The 27,332-nt window shown below is 43.3% G+C and overlaps 2 protein-coding genes and 1 long non-coding RNA gene across 5 annotated transcripts in view; 1 reads left to right on the plus strand and 2 right to left on the minus strand.

Moving 5' to 3' along the window:
• ano10a (anoctamin 10a) overlaps positions 1-9,905 on the plus strand; it is a 32,473-nt gene extending 22,568 nt beyond the window's left edge. For all 3 annotated transcript variants that reach the window (XM_084052087.1, XM_084052089.1, XM_084052088.1), the window contains 2 exons: positions 437-553; positions 9,428-9,905. In XM_084052087.1, coding sequence (XP_083908213.1) covers positions 437-553; positions 9,428-9,469 — 159 coding nt within the window. In that variant the 3' untranslated portion in view covers positions 9,470-9,905. The remainder of the gene's footprint in view (positions 1-436; positions 554-9,427) is intronic.
• Positions 9,841-12,306, minus strand: LOC311041625. Its single transcript, XR_014600434.1, has 2 exons — positions 11,875-12,306; positions 9,841-11,144 (listed from the first exon to the last, which is right to left on the minus strand). It is a non-coding gene; the product is annotated as an uncharacterized lncRNA (long non-coding RNA).
• A 3,401-nt stretch (positions 12,307-15,707) lies between these two features.
• snrka (SNF related kinase a) overlaps positions 15,708-27,332 on the minus strand; it is a 61,073-nt gene continuing 49,448 nt past the window's right edge. Inside the window, exons 6-8 of the mRNA XM_084053726.1 lie at positions 20,921-21,122; positions 20,472-20,575; positions 15,708-20,316 (exon numbers count right to left, since the gene is read on the minus strand). Coding sequence (XP_083909852.1) covers positions 19,140-20,316; positions 20,472-20,575; positions 20,921-21,122 — 1,483 coding nt within the window. The 3' untranslated portion in view covers positions 15,708-19,139. The remainder of the gene's footprint in view (positions 20,317-20,471; positions 20,576-20,920; positions 21,123-27,332) is intronic.

Below are 27,332 nucleotides of genomic sequence, written 5' to 3' on the forward strand. Positions count from 1 at the left end.
TTCTCAGCGTCCGTTTTGGAACAGGGGTTCTTGAACTCCCAGACGAGAGCTAAATTGAGGAGATGTATTCTTGCCCTTGGCCGGTATCATCAAAACACATTAACCACTTTCAACCTCGCATCCCTATTTTGGGCAAGTCATTATAAGGGAACATTTTCAATGTTCACGTTGTGAGCTCGTACAGTAGATCTTCCATTTTCATCGCGTGACAAAGTCGGACAAAGTATAAAATAGGGTTTGAGTGGTTTATATCCATGTGACGACCCATTATCAGTAGTGCTCACATCCATGATCCAAAGCATTAATATATCCTACAGCAGGTCTGTCTTGTCATTTGGGAATGCATTGGGGAATGCAGGGTCCATAAGCCATAGTTTGAAATAGGCTTACCTACATTTTGATAGCTCTTCTCAATCATATGCCTCTGTGATTTCAGCATGGGCTGCTAGCCTGCAAGTTTATCCTGTGCTTCGTGATCCCTGACGTTCCCAAACACATCCAGACCAACTTGGCCCGTCTGGAGTTTGAATCTCTGGAGGCGCTGAAGAAAAAGGTAAAGGCTTGCATCTTAGAATTGATACATTTCCTCACCTGGCTTAGAGTCTGCATGTGAACATTGCATCATTGGATATATATATACTGTATATATACGAGAGAGAGCGAGAGAGAGTGTGTGAGTTTTTAGCGTACGAGACTTTGAGAGGAATTCATTTGCTTGTTATTTGACATTAACATGGGCATGCTTTCCAAACACTGCATGACAACACATTACAGACCCATAGTATTCCATATTATAGCCATATACATACGCGGACGCACAAACTGATAAATCATTTAAAACAATATAATCCATAATGAGAAGCAGCGATAGCTGGAGAAGCCGTGTGACCCTCACGTAAATAAAGCGCATTAAGAAGACATATGCATGTCAGTGCGGTGGAGCGATGGTGTTGTTAATGATGGACAACAGTAGGACATGACTAACACCATTAGCAAGGCGGCGGCATCACTCATGGCTCGGTGGAATGGACGTGAGCTGCACTGCGGATCGCGCTGATGCAGTCCATCCATGGAAGGCTCATTATTGGTATTATTGCAGTGCATGCATGTGTGTGTGCACGTTTGTCTGTGTCTATATAACAATGCGTGCCTGCATACCCATCCATGTATGGTGTGTGCGCGGCGTGCATGCGTGTGTGTGTGTCTTTGTACATGTGTATCTGCCTGTCTCATCAATATTGTTATCCAGTCCTGATTGCTTAATGACCCAACAGCGTGCTTCTCCACAGCCACACAGCCACTACCTCAGGAGTGCTGTTTAGCTAACGAGCAAACGGAGAACTCTGCTCTCTGCTTGTGAGTTGCATGTGGTTAATGGGGTTCCACTGTTTTGTCAGAGATGTATTACTGTGCATCTCACACACATACACGCACCGTGATCTTTTCATAAAAAAACCTCTGTCTATGTGACAACGAGGACAAAGTAGAGAGTTGATGCACGTATCCCCAGCAACGTATCTGCTTAATAGCTTTCCATTCTGTATTCAGAGCAGACCCTTAATGTGATGTATGTCCCAGAGCACTTTGCTGAAGAAGAATGGCGTGTCCTATGTTAATAGTATTGATATGGCCCTACTGTAAAGCATTAGCTCTCTGTGCTCTACAGCCATTTGTTTGATTGTTAATGACAGGGCAGAGTGCTTCTGCGCTCGCCGTTTGGATTTTAGTTATCATGTCTTTCTTGTCATCCGTGCTGCTTGCCTCCCTATAAACCATGGTCCTGATAAGGCAGTTCTAGCCATTTCCAATTATCTTTATTTTATTATTAATATTTTAAACTGCTGCTGCTTCTGCTGCTATTTTATGCCCCTTAAGAGGGGCTGTTTGGAAAATTCTAATTCTAATCCACAATAGCTGTACAGTACGAGGTCATGTGCAGTTTTTAACCACTGTAGTTTTGGGGTTCACACTTTGTGCAGAAAACTACATGTCAGCGGCAGCCTATTCACGTACGGTACGGTACACTGTAAAGTCCTCAGTGTTCATTTAACTCTTGAGAGTATACAAATGTAACCACAGGGTTACATACACTCAGAGTTAAGACATGGGTGAATTAACACTGATGATTTTACAGTGTAATTAATCTTGAATTTTGTGTGGTCATGATGGAATCTCGATGTATATATTCTCAATAGAATGAGAGTTGACCTGTTTTGTTCTGTGATCTCTTGGCTGTGTGCAGAGAAACCCCCATGGACGGTAAGTGGCTAGCTGAACTCTCAGCTGACCCTTTACAGTGTGTGCAAAATGTTTGGATAACATTTTAATATTTACAATATTAAAATGTTCAGTCACTCCGGTTTGCTGTAGTTTTTCCATGACTGTATGCTTCACATCTGAGTGGTTCAGTTCAATGGATTGAAGACTTTTTAATACAGATTGTGTAATGGTCTAACCATGTAAACGCAGCGCTTGTGCTCTAAATGCGAACTAATTCCTCTAAGCTCTGTGTGAAACTCTTTGACCTCATCCTAATTCTATAACGTCACCCAAAGCTCATATCTACATAACTATCATGATAACCAAAATCCATACATACGTCAGTCCAAATATCCAGGAGTTAATAACAGTAATAATGCTTGACATTGATACATTACAGAATTCCCAACTCTATATTGATATTTGCTGTTTCTCCATTATGTCAAATGGTCCCTAGTTGGACTAAGTGACATGTGATCTCAGATATAATGTATGTATAGGGCATATACGTACTTTAGTTAATTGATAGTTTGGAGCCAAATGGACCCTTACAGGTCTGTGACTCTGAGGGTGTACACATTTAACCATTTGTACAGTAAGGCCCATTTGGTTCCATTTGTACACTCGCAGAGTAAAAGTAACACTTTTTCACTGTGTGGATTGGGGTCCCAGAGATGAATATTGTATTAACACCTTAAGGACCTGAGGCATATTCTAAAAATGACCTCTAAATCAGTAGTTCTCACACTTTCAAGATTTTTCAAAAATGTTCAAAAATAACAGACGCGCTGTGAGCTTGTATATCTGCTATTTTTGAATAGCCAACGCTATCTAAAATGACACAGATGCTTTCCCGGTTTTAAATGGGGCGTCCGTGGCCTAATTACGTATCAAACTGTGGGTCTTTGAAATTAAAAAGGGTTGAGAATCTCTGTTCCAGGGTATTGGAGAGAGAAGTGTTGAGAGATTCAGTGACTGAAATATGCAGCATGTGAGTGTTAGAGAGACGATCCATATACACGTACACGTACTGTACGCATGTGCAATCAGTAAGACGACCACAAAAAGTATTTAACCCATTATGACCTAACACTAAATCCTAATAGTTTTTTGAAAAAAATATATGCGCACTATGAGCTTGTATATCTGCTATTTTTGGATAGCCAAAGAAATCTAAAATGAAACGGATGCGTTCCCGGTCTTAATGGGTTAAATAGATATATTGGCAGCCAAATAGGCAGAGTTCATGACTGTAAACCTATAGGGGATGAGATTGATTGCACAGACCGGCCATACATGTACAGTTTGGGCTGTTAAGCACGCTCCACATGCATTTCCCTCTGTCCCATGCAGCAGTTTGCTGATTGATGATGCATCTTACTATAATGCCTCATGCATACAGATAAGAAAACCAGTAACCTATGACCGGCTCTGCTCTGCAGTATACTGCTAGAAACCAGTAGCCAATATCCAGCTCTGCAGCATGCTGTTACAAAGAAACCAGTAGCCAATATCCAGCTCTGCAACATGCTGTTACAAAGAAACCAGTAGCCAATATCCAGCTCTGCAGCATGCTGTTACAAAGAAACCAGTAGCCAGTATCCAGCTCTGCAGCATGCTGTTACAAAGAAACCAGTAGCCAATATCCAGCTCTGCAGCATGCTGTTACAAAGAAACCAGTAGCCAGTATCCAGCTCTGCAGCATGCTGTTACAAAGAAACCAGTAGCCAGTATCCAGCTCTGCAGTATGCTGTTACAAAGAAACCAGTAGCCAATATCCAGCTCTGCAGTATGCTGTTACAAAGAAACCAGTAGCCAGTATCCAGCTCTGCAGTATGCTGTTACAAAGAAACCAGTAGCCAATATCCAGCTCTGCAGCATGCTGTTACAAAGAAACCAGTAGCCAATATCCAGCTCTGCAGTATGCTGTTACAAAGAAACCAGTGGCCCAGCACTACTTACAGTATAATACGTACATGTAAGAAACCATTATTTTTTATTGATTGATTGATTGAATACTTGATTTAGAAGTTTGCAGAGAGAAAAAGCACATGGAAGTACAGTTCAAAATACAAGGTCAACTAAAAAGGATGAAAAACTCCAAAAAGCCTTTCGGCTTGATTCAATAGGGGTCTTCACGTACTCAAGTACCTATGAGCAACTCTACAGTATGCTGCTACAAAGACACCAGTGGACCAGAACTACTTGAGGATCTCGAAATTCAATGTGATTTGATTATAAAATGTAATGTAACACAGGTGAACATGATTTTGATGTAATTGATTGATTTGATTGGAATTTTGCCCTGTACGTACAGTTCATCATTGTATATGAAGCACACTACAGTCATTGCATTCGCTTACTACTTAACTACTTAAAGGAGGAGTTCACCCAAAAAATGACTTATTTTCTATCAATTACACACCCCATGAAGCCTTTTTGTTTTTGTGGCATTCCTAAGACAATAATTTGATGCCCGTGTGTACTTCCGGTAGGAGACACAAATAATGTACTTTGTGTCTCCTACCGGATACATTAGCCGGTAGGAGACGGGAATCAAATTATTAGCTTAGGAATGCGACAAAAACAAAAAAGAATCCATGGATTCAAGGCTTCATAGGGTGTGCAATTGATAGAAAATAATTCATTTTTTGGGTGAACTCCTCCTTTAAAGCCTCTATTCTTAGAGAAACGGACTTGAGTTACAACTGTACTTGGATCGCTTTTTCCCATCTACACACCACATCTCTTTGCCTTGTGTGCTTGTAAATCTGCTATTTCTGGCTAATGTTTCCCCCAGAACAGGGATGCTGGGGTTCAAGTGGTGATAAATCCCATCAGTGCATCTCTAATGCAAACGTAGACAGACATTCAGCATGTGGGATAACATCACTCAAAGAGCAACTTGTAAGGAGATCTCAGATCTTGGGCGTTTGATCAGACGGTCAGCTGACTCTGCTGGCCGCTGTACAGTCACCTGCCTCTGGCCCGGGCCTCTCTGCATCTGACCAGATCAATCACACGCGTTGAACTGACGCTCGATGGGACGGGCCACAGTTCACCGCCAGTTAATTAGGCAGTGGGACTGTAGTGGCGGATGCCTGGGAGCCAGGCCAGTCGTCATTGGGGGAAAACCCCCTCAGGCATACGGATAGATATAGCTGCCGTCACATGAAATATTCAGCTCAATGACATCAACTGTGGTAAAGGTCGCATTGGTTTCTAATGTTTTTTGTTGAAGTATATTGAGGCATTACACAATAAGTTGCCCCAAAAGAGTTGCCACTATAGAGGTGTGTGTGTGTGTGTGTGTGTGTGTGTGTGTGTGTGTGTGTGTGTGTGTGTGTGTGTGTGTGTGTGTGTGTGTGTGTGTGTGTGTGTGTGTGTGTGTGTGTGTGTGTGTGTGTGTGTGTGTGTGCCAGTCTATAATGCAGTGTCAGCAGTAGTACACTCATTGCTGTGACAAGGATAAATGCTACGGTTCCACAGCACCACTGAGGGGAGGTCATGACTGGAGCATAGAGCAGGGTAAAATAGTACACACACACACACACACACTGAAGGGGTAGAGCCCAGATTCAGACAAGTCATTACAGACCAGCACTTTTTTATGTCACATACATAGGCACACAAGCACATACATGGGTACGCGTGCACACACACACACTTTCACACCATACATACTGTATGCCCCCCCACACACACACATCCTGATAACCAACAAATTGCTTTCACGGTTTGGTACAGCACACACGTATTGCCCACCCACAAAAACATTATGACTACAACAAAGATTGTGACATGGCATTACACAACACACACACACACACACACACACACACACACACACACACACACACACACACTCTCTGACAGGGAATGATGATGTTTATTGTCTAGCCTGTAGCAGTTGTAAATAATGGTGGTACTGTGTGTAGCGCAATCACAGTGGGTCTATAGATTTCAAACCCCATAGGGTTGAAAGACAGTCTAGAATGATGTTGCTTTAGGGGATGTACTGTATGTAATATGTACAGAACTTAGATCTATGTGTGCAGGCATGTACCCCCAAGAGTGTAGGTGCTTAACATGTACAGTATGTGTTCATTATGAGCTTGCGTGAACATCATCTATGATGTGTGCGTTTACGTTACGTGATCCAATGAGCTCTTAAAGCCCTAATCCCCAGTGCTGGTTCCTCTCTGCTGTGATCAATAGTGACATATCAACACAATTAGCTGGACATGTTCACCAGAGCTTTCTGGAGTACCAGGGGCATTAGTTTCACTTATGAGGCCCTGAGGATAGTATGATGGGGGGAGTGGGCATGCTTAAAGGGAAAGCATTGCTGGTGGGGGCGGACTTGTGCACGACTGCACTGCGACATACCTAAGGCTTGACAAGGGTGGAGGGTTGTCGAAAGGAGCATGAAACCCTAGGCCGATTTTGTCGTTTGTTTTCCTGTACAGGTTAAAAACTACAGAAGTGTAAAAACATGGCAGGCTAGTAAGCTATGCGCTGCAGCTTATAAAATTAATAATGGGTGTGTTGGATTTAAGGTGTGCCCAGAGCCATGGCTGTATCAATGTGCAAGCATAGATAGTTGTAATCAGTATTGTCAATTCTTGCCTAAATCAAATTAAATAAAACAAAACATGTATTGTCTGCATGTGTGTTGCTTACATCACGGTGTACTATAAGGTCAGCCTCATGCAGCCTGTCATGTTTTTACCCTGTAGTTTTTAGCCTGAACTGGAAAACAACTACAAAATCAGCCTAGGGTTTCGTGGCCCTTTAAGCGTGGGCTTGCGGTTTTCTTCACTGGACATTCTTTTGAATGTGGGCTAGTGGAATTGGGTTAGGCGTTAGGAGATGCCTGTTAACTACTGTAGATCATTCTGCTGGGCTCCTTATCGCCAAGTTCCAGTTCTGGTGAAAGCTGATTTTCCTTGTCCTGCTCTGTTCTTCTCTGGCTCTGCTCCTTCTCACTCTCCTTCTGTCTCTGTCATTCTCTTTACTTTACCTTCTCTTTTTCTGTCCGCTGACTTCCTCCTCCTCTCTCTCATGACACCCCTCTATTTGTTGATATAGACTTACTGTTAGTTACTAAGACCCAAGTATAAATAAAGAGTCCAGACACCCCATTTGTTAACTATCCAGACATTTTAATATCTTTTAATCTAGCTGTACTGCTTGAATCTCCTCCTGCAGAAGAATAATCTCTGCTTCTTTCTGGTTGCTATTGAAAAGACCATCCTAAATCACTCTTTTTCTATTCCTGAGGGAGACCATATGTATTTACTGTAACCCCACTACTGCCCCTGTGGAAATGCCATTGTATATAACAGTCTACCTCAGCAAAAACCTCCCTGTTGATCAGTCTCTGGGACAGAACCCTTAATAACGTTCAACTCAGGACGTTAATTTGCTCTGGGTGTCTCTCTCCCGAGGCACAGGGAATTAATTGATTAAAATGTAACTCAGGCAGGATGACTGTCCAGGGGGAAAAATAGAGTTTCTTTGGTGTATAAGCCTTGGATTCTAATTTATTGTGCAGCAATCAGGAAATACGCTGAAGACATCGTGACTGACCACAGTGGGCCATATTGGGTGTGAAACTAAGACACAGAATCAGAAACTACCTACAGTATTTGTATTCTCAGATCCACCTTGAAGCTGATAGTTTACCCTGTCATGCATAACACAGAGTTGCAAAGCTCTTTACATAAAGCGAGCGATTGTGTTATTTTGGCTCTGTGAACAAAATAACATAAGAACGGATGGTTGGAGTTTGATGAAACTTGGTGGGAATGATCAATAGGCTGGCTCAAAGTGATGATTAATTTAGGATTGAAATGATCGAAAGTCAAGTTCAAAATCGACGACGGATGGGCGGACTCTCATGAAACTTGGTGGGCAGGATCAGATGGCCTCACTGAACAGGTGATTCACTTTGGGTTGAAGAGGTCTTTTGGACATGCATCAGGAAAGGACAAACGTAGAACAAGAGATGCCGGTGCGGGCAGGGTTTTGCACCCCACCATATTTCTTTTCCTCCTTATATGACGCAGACCTTTAAGTGGTATCTAGACCTGAAAGGAAGAGTCGCAAGGTATCCGATTCTCTCGAGGTGTGACAGCTGTGAGTCGATCAGCTCTGTGCCATATTGGATCATGTTTTGGCTGGCAGAGTAGTAATTCCAGCACATGTCAAATGCTGATGAGCTCTGCTGTTCCATTCTGTGACCCTTGATCCACGGTGAGATATGTCCTGTCAGTGGAAGAGGTACAAACACTACCTGGCTGTCACTCCGAGGCCCGTAGATCATCCCAGTAAGCCAAACAAACCATGCTTCTCTTCCCGCAGTGCTTGAATGTGTCTCTATATAACAAACTCAATCTGGCTGAGAGTCTCCAGGCCCCTGCAACAAGAACCAGAGTGTCCTGTTGACATGTAATGCTATTTTAAAAGCTCTGCTCCCCTTAGTACCGAGGACCTAATGTCATTTTAAAGGAGGGAGAATGCCGTCTCCATGATAAAAGGGAGATCACCAGGCGGTGTACCGTTGTTTACAACTTTCTGGTCTTTGCTTGCCATCTACAGTATAATATCCTCAGGGGCAGCTTGTGCCCAGGCTTTGAGAAATGAAAAACCTGGACCATTATTAATCATGCATATCATGGGTTTTTCCCCTGCCTCTCTTGTCAACTCACATATCCTTCAATGTCATAACACGTTTTTTTTTACATCTCACAGCAGGGGAGTTGAGAGATTGTTATCAGAGTTTATAAACCAAAGAAAGATCTCTCTCCAGCTCTGTTCCATTTGCAGTCACATTAGTATCTTAAAGTAGATTACTCTTAAGACATGTACAGGGGTACAGAAGACATTTTCCTATGTGACCGTATAGATAGATATAACTTTATTGATCATATGAGAGAAATTTGGTTATCATAGCAGCATATGCTTCCCTCCTTAACTACCTGCTATATTTTACAATCTATTATCAGTGGCTGATGTCCAAGTTTACCCTAGGAACATGAAATATACAGTGCATTACAACCTCATCACTGCCCGCAGCCATCAAACTGCCTCAGCTATGACACTGCAACTTTTCATAGCCAGGCCGAGCCCCATTAATCTGCTGTTGTTTTTCCATGTTTTTCAGAAAATGCTGGAGGCCACAGAGCTCAGCAAGGCTGTCCAGTGAAGACGAGAGGAGAGGACAACCCAACAGATACTGACTGTCTGACCACTGAGAAGCACTGCAGACCAGATCAAACTGCTGTTTACGGCTTTGTTCTGGCTTATTCATGCATATATTTATAAAGGAGAACGGCTGTTAAACAAGGCCTAAGAGTCAGTCTTGGCCTTGTCAAATAGGTGTCAGTTGTTTGCTGTGGAGTTTTTAGAACCCGCTGTGTTTTCTGCAGGGTGCAAATATCAACTGACAATGAACACCTCAAATGGTAGCAATGGAATACTGTGGTGTTGCCCTTACTGTTTCAAATATACATCCAAATACATTTAGATGGCTTATAAGCCAAATGTACTGTAAGCGGGTTTAGTTGGAGGGTGGTGTTCTGTATAAGTCTTTATATTTAAAAGGTATTGGTGAAGGGTTTGGAGAAGCAATATAGCAATAATGCTTTAAGTTATGGCACACAAAAAAAAAAAAAAATGTTTACGTGGGGCTAGCTATAACAAATATTGACCTGACATTCAACACTGTTCAGCAAAATGGTTTATGCGCGTTATTTACATAACCACTGAAGTCACTTTTGGGGTTTGGTTTCATCAATAATGAATGTGAGGGATTATGCATTGGGTAGAATAGAAGGTACACAGCACTTTGTTTTGGTATATTATACAGTACCTACCTACCTGCATAATGAAGTAGGAAGTAATTAAAGTAGGATCTCATCCAGTACTAGTACAACAGAGGCTCAGTCATATAAAGTAAATCTCATATAAAAATCTCAATAACAATCAGCTGTTTATTGGCAGTATTCAAACAGATTTGAAAAATTGAGGTGTTCAAGAAAATGTAGGCTATTTGCTGTTTCTATAGCCTAATTTATGCTTCATTGCACAGTGGTGTCGTGCACTGAAAATAAGTGATCTACAAGCTCACAACGCATCACGACGCATTATGAGCTTGCAGATCTGCTATTTTTGGCATGCAACTCCATCGTACGACTGAATCAAGCATTTGGTGTTCTGGTATCATTCGGCACCCTAAGGCCAGTATTAAACAGGACCTTGAATCATGACAAAAACACGACTGCAGAAGTCTGAATCTGAATGTTGTGACGAGCCATTTTGTCTGGTTCGTCACAACATGACGAAACCAGACAAGATGACAAATAGACATTTTATGTTTGCATGTCATGAATAGACAGGGTATTCTCTGATTAAGACATATCTGATGATAAATCACATTGTATTTATGAAGCAAGGTAATCCATCCTCTGATGGATTTAAAAATGAGTGTGTTAATGCTTTGAATGTGTGAAATGGGAAACACGACGTGTTTAAGGACTTTAGACCATGCAATCTTAGAACACTCCGTTGTGCCTTCGAACACGTTGCCTACAGCAGTGGTTCTCAACCTTTTCAGGCAGCGACCCCCCAAAATAATCATATTTGAACCGGGGACCCCCCCCCCACACCCCGATAAGCACTTGTAGGAGTTGAGGCATTACATTTAGTTTGACTCGGTTCCATAGATATTGTGAAAATAGCAGCTCTACAAGATTTATTTTGGGGCTTTTATGCCTTATTTGACAGGACAGAAGGCTGACAGGAAATGGGGAGAGAGAAGGGGAGTGACATGCAGCAAAGGCCGTTGGGATCGGGAGTAGAACCTGCGACACACTGTCAGGCTACATAGTCCAGGGGCCAGGCCATATTTTGGTACCACCTAAGGTGACCGTAAAGTTTTTGTATTTTTGTCTTCCTACATGTCTCTAGTTTATATTTTGGTATGATAACCCTTCCAATCTTGTAGCTTAATGGCAGTTATCACTACCTACCGGCTAATGTATCCGGTAGGAGACACAAAGTAGAATCTTTGTGTCTCCTACCGGAAACACACCCGGGCATCAAATTATTGCGACAAGAAACAAAATATATCCATGTATTCAAGGCTTCATGGGGTGTGCAATTGATAGAAAATAAATCATTTTTTGGGTGAACTCCTCCTTTAAGTTTCCCAGGGGGACTCTCTACCCATTCAGCTATGACCACCCTAGACCGAAGGAGGGTCAACTTTTACAAGCTTATGGAAAGCAGTCTTTTTGCAAACACCAAAAATCTGAGAAGTTATCAATTGCACACCCCATGAAGCCTTGAATACATGGATATATTTTGGTTTTTGTCGCAATAATTTGATGCCTGGGTGTATTTCCGGTAGGAGACACAATGATTCTACTTTGTGTCTCCTACCGGATACATTAGCCGGTAGGTAGTGATAACTGCCATTAAGCTACAAGATTGGAAGGGTTATCATACCAAAATATAAACTAGAGACACGTAGGAAGACAAAAATACAAAAACTTTACGGTCACCTTAGGTGGTACCAATTTGTGAAAATATCAGTGTTGGCCCCTGGACTAACATTGAGCCTAGGTGCCTGGACCGCTACGCCAACGGTCCAGGCCAGATCAGCCATGTTCTACATTTTTCCCTCTTTGTTATATTTGACAATTTGGCCAATGTTTGACCAGTTTTTATAGAAGTTTGTTGATTACTTTTGATGCAGTAATTGTCTCCTTTTCTTTCTTTCTTTTGTTTTTGAAGTATTAAAAAGGTGTGAAAAGTCCTGTCATCTGGGGACCCCCCCAAAATCACAGGGGTCCCGACCCACAGGTTGAGAACCACTGGCCTACAGTGACCCCCCGTCCCCCCCCCCCCCCCCCCCCCCCCGCTACACACAGACCACCCTCCTTTGCAATGTTACCAAGTGTATTGAAACTGTTATAAAGCATTATGAAACTGGAGCATGCAGACTGAATGCATCCCTCGACTGTAATAAACCTATATTCAAGATGGTGACATTTTTCTGATTGTTCTATATGTCTCATATCGATGCCAGAACATACTTTTTTTTATCTTCTTGTTACAGGGCTCTCGTGCTCTTAGCCATATCCAGGTGAAATTTATCCAACCATCTGCACACCTTTGTGAGGCCCTACTTTGTAGTGATTTGATTTTATTTGGATCTCTTTTAGCCGAGGCTAATCTTCCAAGAGTCCAGCAAGCAGAAATACAATACATTACATACGTACAGTGTACAATACTGATAAAAAATTACAATAAACATATTGCAACATACCATAATGTAAAAACAGTACCAATATACAGAGTTACACAATAAAAAGATGTAACTCATCTCACATACACACCTACTACTAGGCCTTAGGCCTGTTGCACCTAAGGGATGACCATGGATACCCATGGTGGACTATGCATGGCAGGGGCGTCCTCCTCCCTGAGCCAGGCCTAGACCTGACCGCATACCATTGTAAAAACTATTTATTACTATAAAAATAGGACACAGAAGAAAAAAGCACGAATCATTAAACAAACATCCAAATTATTGCAATGAGTTCCATATTTTGACCGCCCTAAAAATAAAAGATCTGCTTCCCATGATAGTTTTTATTTTAGGTATAACATAGTGGTTTTTGCATCTTGATCTTGTGTTGACCAGATGACTGTCACGAACTAATGTCAACCGATTCCTTACACTAACTGGCTTGTTAGACACATTAATCTTTGTAATCAGTGCAAAAGATTGCTGTCTCACACATTCAGATACTGTGGGCCATCCCATTATGCCTTGCAGTACAACCGTACCAATTTCATATCCACATCTTAAGACCATTCTTGCTGCCCTGTTCAATGTGATCTGCAGTCTCTTAATGTCTCCAAGAGCTGCATTGCCCCAGACTGCACAGCAGTAATTAATGTGACTATAAATTAAGCTATGAGATATTATTTTTAAAGTATCCCTAGGGAGAAGCCCTGCAATACGTCCCACCATTCCCGATAATTTCAACACCTTTTTCGATATATCTGTAATATGGGCTGTCCACGAGAGGTTGTTTTGTATTTTAATTCCCAATAACTTAACCTCCGATACCTCGCCAATTTTAACCCCACCATAGTGACTTTTTTTTTTGGTCCCTAACATTCATCGAGCTCTGGACTTAGTAAATTCATTTTTTCACCATTGGGTCACTACCGAAACAAAAGTTTGTCACTACCGAAACGAAAGTTAAATCCGAAAAAATCACTAAGTGTGGAGGCCAAAATCGTCCCCCCAAAAACCTGTTAGGAGTACGTTTCAGGCAATTTAGAGTTGATTGGTAGTACTTTGTAGTGACTTTTTTTTTTGGTCCCTAACATTCATCGAGCTCTGGACTTAGTAAATTCATTTTTTCACCATTGGGTCACTACCGAAACTAAAGTTTGTCACTACCGAAACGAAAGTTAAATCCGAAAAAATCACTAAGTGTGGAGGCCAAAATCGTCCCCCCAAAAACCTCTTGACTTAGGAGTACGTTTCAGGCAATTTAGAGTTGATTGGTAGTACTTTGTAGTGACTTTTTTTTTTGGTCCCTAACATTCATCGAGCTCTGGACTTAGTACATTTATTTTTTCACCATTGGGTCACTACCGAAACGAAAGTTTGTCACTACCGAAACGAAAGTTAAATCCGAAAAAATCACTAAGTGTGGAGGCCAAAATCGCCCCCCCAAAAACCTGTTAGGAGTATGTTTCAGGCAATTTAGAGTTGATTGGTAGTACTTTGTAGTGACTTTTTTTTTGGTCCCTAACATTCATCGAGCTCTGGACTTAGTAAATTAATTTTTTCACCATTGGGTCACTACCGAAACGAAAGTTTGTCACTACCGAAACGAAAGTTAAATCCGAAAAAATCACTAAGTGTGGAGGCCAAAATCGTCCCCCCAAAAACCTCTTAGGAGTACGTTTCAGGCAATTTAGAGTTGATTGGTAGTAATTTGTAGTGACTTTTTTTTTTGGTCCCTAACATTCATCGAGCTCTGGACTTAGTAAATTCATTTTTTCACCATTGGGTCACTACCGAAACGAAAGTTTGTCACTACCGAAACGAAAGTTAAATCCCAAAAAATCACTAAGTGTGGAGGCCAAAATCGTCCCCCCAAAAACCTGTTAGGAGTACGTTTCAGGCAATTTAGAGTTGATTGGTAGTACTCCGCCCCCCAATACCTTAACATGCTTGTGTCATATTCATAAAGATGTCACATTTTACTGCATACTTTCCCCATCCTTGCATGTTGTCAAAAGCCAGCCTGACTCTAAGCTTCTCCCAATCTCGTGCCCAGCGCTTCCAGGCAGCAAGGATAGGTGTGCAAGTTGTCGGCAGGGTGAGCTCTTATCAAGACTGCTCTCAGATCTGTTGGAACACTTTGCACTGCCCTCGTTCTGTAAAATCTGCCCACCCAATATCCAGGACAAAAATAGTTATTAGATAGGCCACCTACTGTATCTTATGTATTTCTGCCCAAGGTTTTACCCATTCAAAATTTAGGTTCTGCATTCATTTGGGAACCAAACTATTTTGTAAGAGAAAGTTGAGTTGAAGTTCATAGAAAGATTAGAATGTGAATATATTATGCACTCCAAGCTTCAGTCTGGAAGCTTGCCGGTAATTTGAGTGGAACCGCTTTGAGAGCTCAGTGTGCAGAGCGTAGAGAGTGTAACATCTCTGGTGTTGGATAGCTCGTCAATCACGACTGACTACATTTCAACACGTTCTGTGGACATATATTTAAAGTAGCTACTGTACTGTGGATGGCTGGCCGACCCCGTCTCAACAGGCAGGGTTCAGTTCATTCAGTTGAATCACACATCTCAATCTATCAATCTATCCAGATTGAAAGTTCTTCTCCATAAACTTATTCCAGGTCAATGGTAATACACCAATGTAAAATAATTATCTGTATGTTTATTTTTTAAATATTTTGTCATATTTGGAATTACCTCCACCCTAAATGTTTCACATCGGCCTCATTGTGTCGCTACAACAGCCCACTCAATGTTTTGGCCAATAACTCTTGAACCGAAATATTTTTTCCTAGATTCCTTGGATTCTCATTCTCCATACAGGCCACGGCCAATTGTGCCAAATTACATTTTTCGCCACTATGATCCTTGCCCCCCAAAATGTACAATTATTAAGTATTATAATAAATGATTTGTTATGAATGATTGTTATAAAGCATTGACTATTTAAGAGTGCTTTATACAGTGTTATAAAGCAGATTGCAGATGCATTGTAAGTATGTTTAGAACGCATTATAGACATGGGACGCATAGCAAGTGCTACCCAAATGTTTTTTTCACATCAGTCATTGTATCATTAGTAAACCATGACAAGAAAGACTCGGGAGACAAGATTATCAGACAGTTTTCCACAACATTTTATTTGGGATATTACCATAGCTATATGTTAACGTCTGACAACAGGAATCAACTACAGAATAATACACTGAATAATTCTGTCATTTCAAACTCATCTTTTGTTTCTTTTCTCGTCATCTTCTTCCCCATTTCAAGCCAGTACACGGTTTTGGTCCAGTAACATTGTTTCAGTAGGTGATTCTTTCTCATCTCCCATCTCAGTGTCAATGGAGCGATAATGTCAAACATTGAAACACATGCACTTGTCATTCACCTGGATACAGTTGAGTAAGACAACAGTCAAGAGACTTGACGTTATGAATAAATTCATGTCGTTTTTCTCACACAGTTTTATTTTTTTATCTCAGAGACAACCATATTACTAATAAGGCTATATTACTGTACAGCTATGCACCAAAAGGTTCACTCCGCTGTTCTAGATACAGAGAAAGAGCACCATATTTACAACTCTATTTACACACGTTTTATTTTTAAAAAGTAAAATCAAAGCTAAGGGAAAAATAATAAAATAAAATCTTTAAAAGATAGCTTTCTCCTTTTTTTCTCTCTTTTCAGTCCGATGTGGCCCTTTATAAGGCTGCACAGGTTTGAAATAGAAAAAATGTACGGAACAAAACGGGGAAAAAAAAGAAAAAAAATGTTTATGTACAGATAGCTGCAACATACTGTATAGCTTATTGCCAATGCCCTTAAAGTGTATCCCCATTCCCCTCGCCATATCTCACACAGCAAAATCCTAAGCGTTTAAATGTGTATAAATGAACCAATGAGGTTCAAATTGTACACTCAGTTATATGAGCACTGAGGATTTTGCCGTGTACCTCTTCTATTCTCGCTCATTTGTTTTTAGGCCAGGTTCTTTAAAGCTAGAAAGTCATTAGCCTACCGTTCTTAGTAAATCACTGAGTCATAACAGAAAACCTCAAAGGGGGTCAATGGAACACACACACAGATTCATATGCAGTTGCACGCACACGTTCTAAACAATAAAAGACTCAATGAAAGCACTGACTTGACCTCAGACTAAAGGACCCACACGTCAACACAGCATTTTTAATTAAAACAGCAGATCATTCAAAAGTCCCCAGTTAAAAAATAAACTTTTGTTTTCAACATATATACATACATACTCAACAAACACCTTGTAAAAACAAGCCAGCTTCAAAGTCTGGATAGAACGTCATGTAAATACATTAACTGAAAAGATTATCAAACTATTTGGGTGTGTGTGGAAATGGAATTTAAATCAAATTAAATTGTTTACAGGCTCTCCACCAGGTGGATAATCATTATGAAAATGTATTGTATTTATTTGTAAGTCCATCTCAAGTCCATAGATGTAAGCATGACACATTTTTAGAGTCATCTTGACTTTTTGGTTTTGGAATTTAACCAACAGCTTAAACAAAAATAAAGTATGTGGGCAAATCTGAGGGAAAATAAGGTAACGTTTCATTGATCAATGGAACTTTACGATAGCCTATATTCTGTACAAATTATGAATGTATTGTGAATAGATGTAAAACAATTTAACATCCAATCTATATAAAAAGTCAGCAGTAACGTTTTACTTTCAAGTGCCCTTTTGTTTTTAATCCAAAACAGTATTGTTAAGTTAGAAATAAATGCTAAGGAATTGCATTTTCCCTTGATTTAGCAACTAGCAAACATTATTGTGAGTACTTATTCAAGGATTTGTTAAGTATATTATTACAGGGGCCTGCAATTGTATTCATGAGTTATATTCAACCAAGTAAAAATGTATCTTAAAAATAAAATAAAAATAAAAACATGATTGTCTGAGTGCGATTAAATAAAAACGCTGTCCAGACTCAAGCTCGTCATTGACTTAAAAAAATAATAATAATTAAAAAAAGGTTAAAACTCTTTTAGAAGCATCATATCTTCACCAAGACTTTGATGTTGGTTGTTTGCTGGGTTTAAGACATCACAGGCTCATTGTCACTCTCTGTCACCACTGTGAAAGATTCAACCTTTCCTCTCTTCCTTCCTTGTCGTAATCAGATATCTGACAAAGACTGGATTGATAAAAGCTGTCCTCAGACATTTACGTGAACGCCTCCACTTTATCTAATGCAGTCTTTGTCTGATTGATGATTTCTCCAAGGACCCCACCCTGCTAGGTAGACACTAGACGGGAACCAAAAGTTACAGAACGCAGAAGAGAACTGAAAGGGGCATGGGAGAAAAGAAATCAAGACGTTTTGTCGGGAGTGTCTCAATGTGTCAACACTGGGGAGAACTAGCATTCCTCCACGTTTCACTCCATGCACATTCCTCTGCTAGTGAGCATCTACAGTACCTCACGGTTACATGTCTAATAGCTCAGTTTAAGTGTTTGCCCTTTTAGCCGGTATGTATCACTACCAAAACACTGTGTCCTTGTCCTCTTTTACAAACTGCGTTTCCAAAAAGTCAATCTCTGCACGTGTTTCTCTTTCATTCGTTGTCAATAGCAACATCGACCTATAAATTCAGTTTAAGAATTTAGCTGTCTAAATGGGGGGGTCAAGGGTGAAACAGAAATGGAAAGCTGGAACACGCACTCACGCAAACATTTAAACCCAAAAGAACCTCTTGCAGCATGCGCCTCACACATACATTTCACTACATACACTATCTTAGAAATACAACTGAAATAATTTGGTGAAACGGAGCAATGCGGTGTTGGAGTGTTCAGGCAACACAAGGCAGTTGTCGTGGGGGGGGGGGGGGGGGGGGGGGGGGGGTGAGGTAAGGTAGCTGCTATGGCCAAGTGGAAGGAATCAGGTGAAAAGTGGCTGATTACAGTCAGGCCTGTCACAATTATTACATATCACTTGATTGCAATTGTGTGAGATAATCGCAGATTCTTCGCAGTATGGTCAGAATCGTTTCACTTCATCTGTATTAAGTCATCTGTTGAAAAATAGGCAATTTACTAGCTCGTGATGTGAGCTTGTAACATCGGCTATTTTAGCAGTTTTTTAAAGTATCAAATTATTAAATGCATGACCTGTTTTGGCCCTAGTACATCATTTATTTGGATTATTGGTACCGGTAATTTTGATTATTGGTACTGGTCATTTCTTTGTATATTTAAGTTATTTGTCATAACACAAAAGCAATTTTGATTTATACTGCATGTTCAATGCCAAAAACTAAATTAAACGTTAATAGCTATTATTTGTGCGACTAAAACGTCATGATGGTGACAAACGTGACAGCCCTCAATACAGTGAGGAACCCCACAGGAACCTCACTTAACCACAGCTGTGGACAGAGATTAAGGGAGGTGCTACGGTTGATCCAAATGGATGGGGGAGCATTAGAGGGAGAGAGGGTGTAGATTCAAACTAATGGTCCAGAGAGCGATGTGTTCAGTTAAAGGAGGAGTGTGGCTGGCTTCATATGACCTGGCAGCAGCTGGCCGGAGCCGAGGTACAGAGCAGTCCATCCCTGGAGCCTCCGCCATGCTGGATGTTGACAGAGATGGTCTTCTCACACAGAGGTAGCTGGAGCACGCCATTCTTCAAACCCGTAAGGTTGCCGTTGTTGTCCCTGCCGCCGCCCCGCCCGCCCAGCAGGCCTGGGGAACCTGCGGCCTTGCGGTGCGGCGGGTGATGGTGGTGGTGATGGTGCGTGGTGGCGTGCGTGCGGGGCAGAGTGGCAGCGGTGGTGGGGAGGGTGATGGTGTCCAGGCTCCCGTTGGAGCCCACGCACATCCTCCAGGTGGATTTCTCCTGGATTTTCACACTCCCCCCGGAAAGGCTCCGAGGGTCTATGATGAACCTGGCCCCCCTGCCCCGGCCGGCCCGGTGCTGCTGGAGCTGGGAGCTGAGGCAGAGGCTCATCAGCTTCAGGCTCTCCACTAGCTCAGTGCTGCGGGCCGCCGTCCGCGACGACCGCGACGAGGAGCTGACGGACGGGTTAGTAATGCTACTACTGTTACAACAGCTGGAGGGGCTACCTTGTCCTTTATTACCCCCTCCTCCATCTCCTCCTCCTCCTCCCCCACCTCCCTCACTTCCCCCGGGAGGACTCCCTCTGTCGGGTCCGGAGGAGCCTCCTCCCTCCCCGGGAGGCTTCCCCTGCCCCGAGCTGCTGCCGCCCCCGTTGCCCCCCGAGCTCCCCGGGGGCCCCTCGCTGCTGTCCCGTCGGTTCCAGCTGTAGCTGAAGCCAGAGTCTTTGTCCAGGCGCCGGCGGTGGCTCTCCGAGTCGTCGTCGCTCGTCTCCGAGCTGGAGCAGGACGAGCCCCGGCCCTGGCTCTTGCGCCGGTGGTAGCGCTTCTGCGTGGAGCCGGGCGACGACGCGGACCCGGCGCCGGAGGTGGAGCTGCCGGTGGCGGCCGCGGCGCCCCCGGTCATGTTCATCTTGAGGCGGCTGAGTTTGGGCGGCAGCCCCTCGTCCAAGTCGAAGTCATCGTCCGACTCTCCCTCCTCCTCGAAGATCTGGTTGAGCACGGGGGCGCTCTTCCTGGAGGTCAGCCGGTTGGTGATGGACGGGGGCTTACGGCGCAGGACCACCTGCGCGGGCAGCGGAGACGGGTCTTGTTCTTCCTCCTCCTCCTCATCCTCCTCCACCCTGACGAACGATGACACAGAAAACGGATTCATTCATTCACTGTTCAACACCTAAACATTTTGACTCATCAAGCAGATACTTCTGTTTGTTTCACATTGGCTCATGAACACATAAAAATTGGAACAAAAAAGGAGAAGCATTTCAATGCGGCCCACCTGAACAGGCATGTTCGCTGCTTGGCTGTAATGGAGGGTGTGGGACCCCTGTGGGGGGCAGAACTAGAGCCAGCAGCAGGGCCCAAGGCACTGGCACAGGCTCCCTGGAACCAGAGAAAAGCTGATCAGACAAATTTGTTGAAATGAAATAAAAAAAAACATGACCAACGCAAAACTCTTGGTGACTTTTGTCTCAGCAGATCACTGCATAAAATGTCCTGTTTATTATTCTACAAATGTTTCTATTTTCAATCATACCGTGTATCCATTGCTGTATTTATGTTGCCAAATAAGTTTGCTTACATTTTCTGATTACTTTTCTCATTTCTATTGTATTTTTGTTGTTAAATGAGGTGAGATTAACTTTATAAACCCCACATGGTTTTGTAAATCTCACCTGCACAACCCACTATTATGCTGTTGTTGCTTAAATGACAAAATAAGAGCACCTGTGCTGGCTGTACTGCAGAGTCTGTCACTGTGCTCTCCTCTCTTCTCCCGAGCTCCATCAGGCCCTTGGAGCGGTGTCCATTGAGCAGGTTCTCAGCGCTACGGGCTGGCGACTGCGGACCCCCGCCATGGGAGATGGAAGACGCCGCCAGGCTGTCTTCTATGTCCTGGTGCATGTCCACTCTGGTGGGCCACGACTGCCTACAGAGGACAGAAAGACCAGACAGAGTCCAGTGATGTTGCTAGGTTTTCAATGAAATGGGTCCCGGGACCCACAGGTGGTCATTCAAATGGGTCCCAGAAACACCGAAAATAACGATCTGAAAACAACGTGTCGCGTGTCGGTGTTTCGGCTCGCGGCTCGGTTTGGTGCGCGGGTCGCGGCCCGGTTTGGCTCGCGGCTCGGTTTGGTGCGCGGGTCGCAGCCCGGTTTGGCTCGCGGGTCGCGGCTCGGTTTGGCGCGCGGGTCGCGGCTCGGCTTGGCGCGCGGGTCGGTTTGGTGCGCGGCTCGCTTTGGAGCAGGGCTGCGTGGCTCACGGCTCGCTTTAGTTGTATGCGTCCCGTGGACGCAGTGACGGTTGGTTTAATGCGTCCTTTATTAAAAAGGTGCGTCAGAGACGCAGGACGCAGGGCTAGCAGCATCTCTGAGAGTCATTACGATCATAACAATAGTAATCAACCCATTAAGACCTGAGGCTGATTCTACAAATGCCTTCTAAAATCAGTAGTTCTCGCACTTTCAAGATTTTTCAAAAGAAAATCAAAACAAGCTCACAGCGCGGCACAAAGTGACGTGCTGTGAGCTTGTACTGTTTGTCAGCTATTTTTGAATAGCCAATGCAAAAATCTAAAATGACTTTGAGTTGCAAGTCATACCTCCTCTTTATTTACTGTATTATTTAGTAAGCCTGCTACACAAAGACCCAACTGTCTATCTGTGTTGCTATTGTTAGCAAAAAAAAATAAGCACCTCTATTCAACGACACTGAGCAATGCACTAATTAAATGCAGTCTGCCATCTTGCCAAGATTTGCACAGAAGAGAAATGGAGTTCGCAAAGCAGATTAGTCAACTGCACAAGCGGATGACAGTGAATGTCAGTCAATACAGAAGCTGAATACCATTTTAATTTACTCTAAGCTTATCCTGCATGGGAGATTGTGTCTTTTTTTTCTCCTTGCACAATAACCTGTCTAACAGTCAGCCATCGGCTGGAGGAATGCCCTGGGAATTCTATAAATAATCTCTCTGACTTATGTGTGTCATTTCATGGAACATTTGTTGGCAGAATCGACACCCAGCAGACACCCAAATTACCTCACTTATTTCTAAAACAATTTTCTCGGCTGTTTTGAGACTAGGCACAGTACTTCAATTTGCATTCTGTATTTTGATTCTGCACATAAATCGAGCGTGCCATAAATGTACAGGTATGCATAACTGATGTGCTGAAAATGGAAATCACAAGGTGTCCCTATGGGATTTTGGGGACGTTTAATAACTCTTGAAATGAGCCGCGTTAACAAAGGCATCAAAGCGGTGAGGTATTTGAACACTGGCTGGACTTTGTTGTTTGTGCCAGTGGGTGAACTTGATTATACAGCTCAGAAAACTGCTCAGCAAACAATCTTCTGGAAAGTTTGTGTTGACAGAGAAGAGCTGAAAACAAACAGTGAGACAGAGTCGGTCCCTCGGCGACACTGCAGTCAGCGCAATTAATCCCATGGAAGGATCCTCATTTAGCTCGACACACACCAGCGGCACACACACAAATACAGTACATTAGGGCTTGGCGACATGACTTCAATTCAATGTCACGATTATTTCAAACTATTGCCTCCATTATGATAAATGAACGATTATATAAAAGCAAAATATAGCAGAGAGTGACAAGTGAGCTTGTGGATCGGCTATTTTCACATGCTTAAGTTGTTAGTTGAAAAAACGAGAAAAAAAAAACTCTTGATTACTCGTTTAACCTATATTAGCAACTAGAGTTTCGGGGGGCTACGCCCCCCTCAACCCCAGCCGCGCACGGGGCCCAGCGTGGCCGTGTGTATATTGGGGGACCCAAATCGCCGGAGTGAAACTGTGGAATTTTTTTTTTGAAAAAGGAAAAAATTTGAAGAAATAATATTTGTTATGTTTCAGGGGGTCCACAGGGGGTCCGCGGACCCCCTGATGGTCCACTGACCCCCTGTGGAGTGTTGGGACGCGCGGGGACACCCCTGGAACATTGCGGACCATTTCGGTGTTTTTTTTTTTTTCATGAAGGTGGTTGCTTGTTTCTGGCGCAGGCTGTGCAAACCTGGCAACCCAGCGCATGCTGCCGCACGTTTAAGTGGCGTAGCGTCATGAGGGTCAGTGGGGCCGTGGCTCGGTCAGTGAAGGCCCTGTAGTGCGGATGATATGTGGCATAGAGGGGCAGATTGTAAATCCACAGAGGAAACATCCGTGGGCTACCATTGGTTCAGCGATGTGTGCGGTCGCCCTGCGGCCCCTCCTCCTCCACCAATGTGCAGTATTGAGAGCCCTGACATCACAACAATTGGAGCGATGGGCACTGCACTGTGGTTGGTTAGGGTACACCTAGGGCCCAGGTAGAACCCAGTTAAAGCCTGCATGGGCAAACCCAGTTAGGACCCGCCTTGGTCCCACATAAACATGGCTAGTTGGGGCCCACCTAAGGGCCAGGTAGAAGCTACTTATAGCCTGCATGGGCATCGCAGTTGGGACTGAAGTGGATGCCGCTGACATTGCTGACATGGGGTCCATATGGTTTAGCCCACCTTGAAACCATATGGGAACTACGCTGGCATGCTGGCTGTAATGCAAACGCTGCATCATACCTGCAGTGTGTAGTTTGATGTTGTGTGTGTAGCAGATATACCTGCAGTGTGTAGATCAATGTCCATAGGAAAGTCAATGGCCAGCAGTGTTTTTTTTCCCCAGCAGAGTTTCTAGTGTCTCTGTGTCTCTGTGGAAGAGGTTGCTCATGAACTCTGCAGCCGCACTGAGGCGCTCCAACACAAACACTCTGACATTAAGCTGCTTCACACAACAAACATCAGCACCACGCTGCTGTTTGTCCAAAAGACACAATATCTCCTCTCCCACCGACGTCATGTGTTCATTTATCGACAGCCGTACAGACTCCTTTTGACACATTTTACGTCGTTTATCCAGCTCTCACTGACTCTCCACATCGGGCTGTTATTTTGCTGCGATCAAGTGTACGATGTGAGAGATTAGCTATCACAGACGGACGGACAGGGGGTGAAACATAGTCTTGCGCCATGCCTTTCGGCCTGGCGGAGACAATAAAAAACCGAAAGTAAAGGAAATGGCCATTTCTGCAACAGAAGTAGTCAATAAACTATGCTATGAAAACATGGGCCACATTGGCAAAGAATGTAAGAAAGAGGCAATCATGTAGAAAATAGCCGATCTCCAAGCTTACAAAGCCTCTCAACGTGAGGCGTTTCGAGCTTGTAGATCGGCTATTTTCACAATATTTACTTGTGGAACGGAGTCAAACAGAATGGGGGGGTCCCAGATCAAGTACGTGTATTTGGGGGGGGGGGGGGGGGCGGCGTGAAAGGGTTGATAAACACTGCTGTAATCGGAGCGAAATTATCTGAAATTACTACATGACCATAATGCAGCCTAACATGCGTTGCACGGGGCGGTCCTGCCATTACGTTAGTTACTGTAGTTGCTGTGGAGCTACATAGTTCTCCAGAAGACACACACAAACATACACCATGTGCAATGGACGAACTGAGCAGCAATATAGACATTCACCACACGAACGTGCATTGTTGACAAAGTGATTGCACAGCCGCTGCAGGCATGACAACCAGGTTAGCGTTAGCGACATGGCAGCTATCACAGCGCCCTGTCCGTCGTGCTGCAACTGCCTGTGATGGCTACAGCAGTAACAGCAAGCTGTCTGCGATGCCATTGTCTGGAGACTGCTCTTAGCGTGACAGGACCAATGAGAGTGAGCGCTGTAGTTGTTGCTAAGATACGGTGGCGTCTCTGCCCCATAGCTTGTAGATCTCTCACACATGATTGGCCTAGGCTGCGTTGCCAGGTCTGACTTTGTGTCTAAGCAATAGTCGGCTTATTTTTGCGCGCCTTTGGGCTCGTTTGCATTGTGCGCACGGCAGCGCTTGTTTAGCGTACGTCAGCGCGACGTGGCAACGGACGTGGCAACGTGAAAGGTGATTGGCTGGTGAAAAGAAACACCCGACGTTACACCAGAAATGGTGCCTGGAGAAAATGGTGACCAAAAAAAAAGTTTGGAAAAAAAGGAAAAAACCCCCGCAGCGGCTGCGTGCTGTTGTGGTGATGAGGTCGTGCGCACGGTAAACGGTACGAAGCTGCCTCCCCTTCCGTTTTGTCCGACATTTGGTGAGTAGAATTAATTATGTTGCGCGGTGGAAAAGGTGTAGTTAGCAGTGAGATGTCCCCTACGCGAGGCGTAAATTCAGCGCGGCCGCCGTGGCGAGTCAGTTGCCGACATGTGGTCTGGCGGTGCGTTGTTTAGTCGATAACAGAGCTGTGGGGTGTGGACACCGAGGGTGCGGAAGTTGGTCGCCATTTATATAGTTAGATGGGTTCTAAATGTCTGTTTCCAGATATTTTCAGTTAATTGCCCAGCCCAACTGTACTGTACTGAACCAGTGTTGCCATGTCCGCTTATTATAAGAGACTTTGGGCTCGTTTTTCTGTACAGTTGCTTGTAAATATTGTTTAATGTTTAAACCAGTGGTTCTAAAACAGTTTCATGTGAAGGACCCCAGATTAAAAGGTAGGGTAAGTGATATTTTTTGGTTAAAACAAAAAGTATTTTGTTAAAAGGTTAAAACACTATATTCTGATAGTAATCATTGCTATAGAGTGTTTTTTCAGTAACAGATGTCTCCCTGTCTCTACAGCTCTTTAATAAACAGAAAATACATTTTTCGGTAGGTGTTAAAATCTCAGTCAATCAGGAGAAAGTACCAATTTTTAAGCTTAATTTGTATAGTGTTCCAGTTCCAATTTTGTCTGCTCATTTCTTAGTGTCATCACTTCCAATTTCACTTGTTTAATCTATATCCTGATTGAGTTCTCTATCCTGGTTGGATAAAATTGGAAATTAAACTGAAACGAAAATGCATTTTCTGTTTAATAAAGAGGTGGAGAGACAAGGAGACTCCTAATACTGAACAAACACTCTATAGCAATGAGTACTATCAGAATATAGAGCTATTTAACACTTATTTTAACCAAAGCAAATCACTTACCTTACCTTTAATATGTAATTGTCTGTGTATTCCCATCTGAAAACATATTCCACATTTCACCTTCAAGATTTTGGGGAAAATGGCAGATCTTCAAGCTCACAACGACGCATTGCGACGAAAATTGTTGGTCACACTGTCAGAGTTAAATGAACACTGAGAATGTTACTGTATGTAGAGAGCATTATGTCTGAGAAGAAGCATGTTGGTGCCATCACCTTAAACCAGCTTCAAATAAGACTAGATGAACAGGACTGTACATACAGTAAGTGTCTATTCCTACTGTAGGTACTTGGAGCCATGAAGTATGTGTTTTCTACTTGGAGCTGGGTCACATTTTACTCCCCTCTCCTTTTCCTCTTTTAATCTTTGTTAGTAATCCACACTGAAGGGAGATGAACCGGGGCTCTCTCTCTCTCTCTCTGCAGCTCTTCATTGGGGGAGTGAGATAAAACAACTAGGTTTTATATCACGAGGTCAGCCTGCTGGAGATTGTGGTGCTCCTCTCTCCGCTCTTCCTTATTTGTTCCTCATTCCTCTTATTATTTCCTTTTATAACTGTACGCTGCACACTCTCTGCCTCTGCCTTTTAAGATCAAGGATATTGTCAAAGACGCAGACCGAGGAAAAGGTCCAGATTTCATTTACTGCCGCCCCGCTTCCTCCTTTCACTCTCTTTTCTTGGGCCCGGTGGGCACAGGAAGTAAAACTACACACTGATCACAGCGAGGACAATCATGGGAACAATGTCTTTTGAGATCTAAACCAGTCTTGAGGAAAGAGGAAAGGGAGACCTTTGTTAGGACCACGGAAAATGTTCAGTTTAAGCTTCACTCAGCTGATGGCTGCTCAGATGGTTATGATGAGCGCCCGGGGGGGACCATAGACAAGGGAAAGTAAAATTTGATCATGATTAGTAGGGCTATCATTTCTGTGGATTTTTGAAACGGCAAGCTCCGCCTTCGGACCTTCGGTGATGTGTTTTGATGTATTGTACAGTACAGCATTTCGTACAGAATTTAATATCTAGCAAGGACACTAGAATTGATTTGGTTAATATGCAAACTTGTGTCCTCCCTTCTAAGCCCTCTGACATCATCATGGACACAGCCCACCCACA

Source organism: Gymnoscopelus microlampas, assembly GCF_963454915.1.
Source record: "Gymnoscopelus microlampas genome assembly, chromosome: 3".
Taxonomy (NCBI): domain Eukaryota; kingdom Metazoa; phylum Chordata; class Actinopteri; order Myctophiformes; family Myctophidae; genus Gymnoscopelus; species Gymnoscopelus microlampas.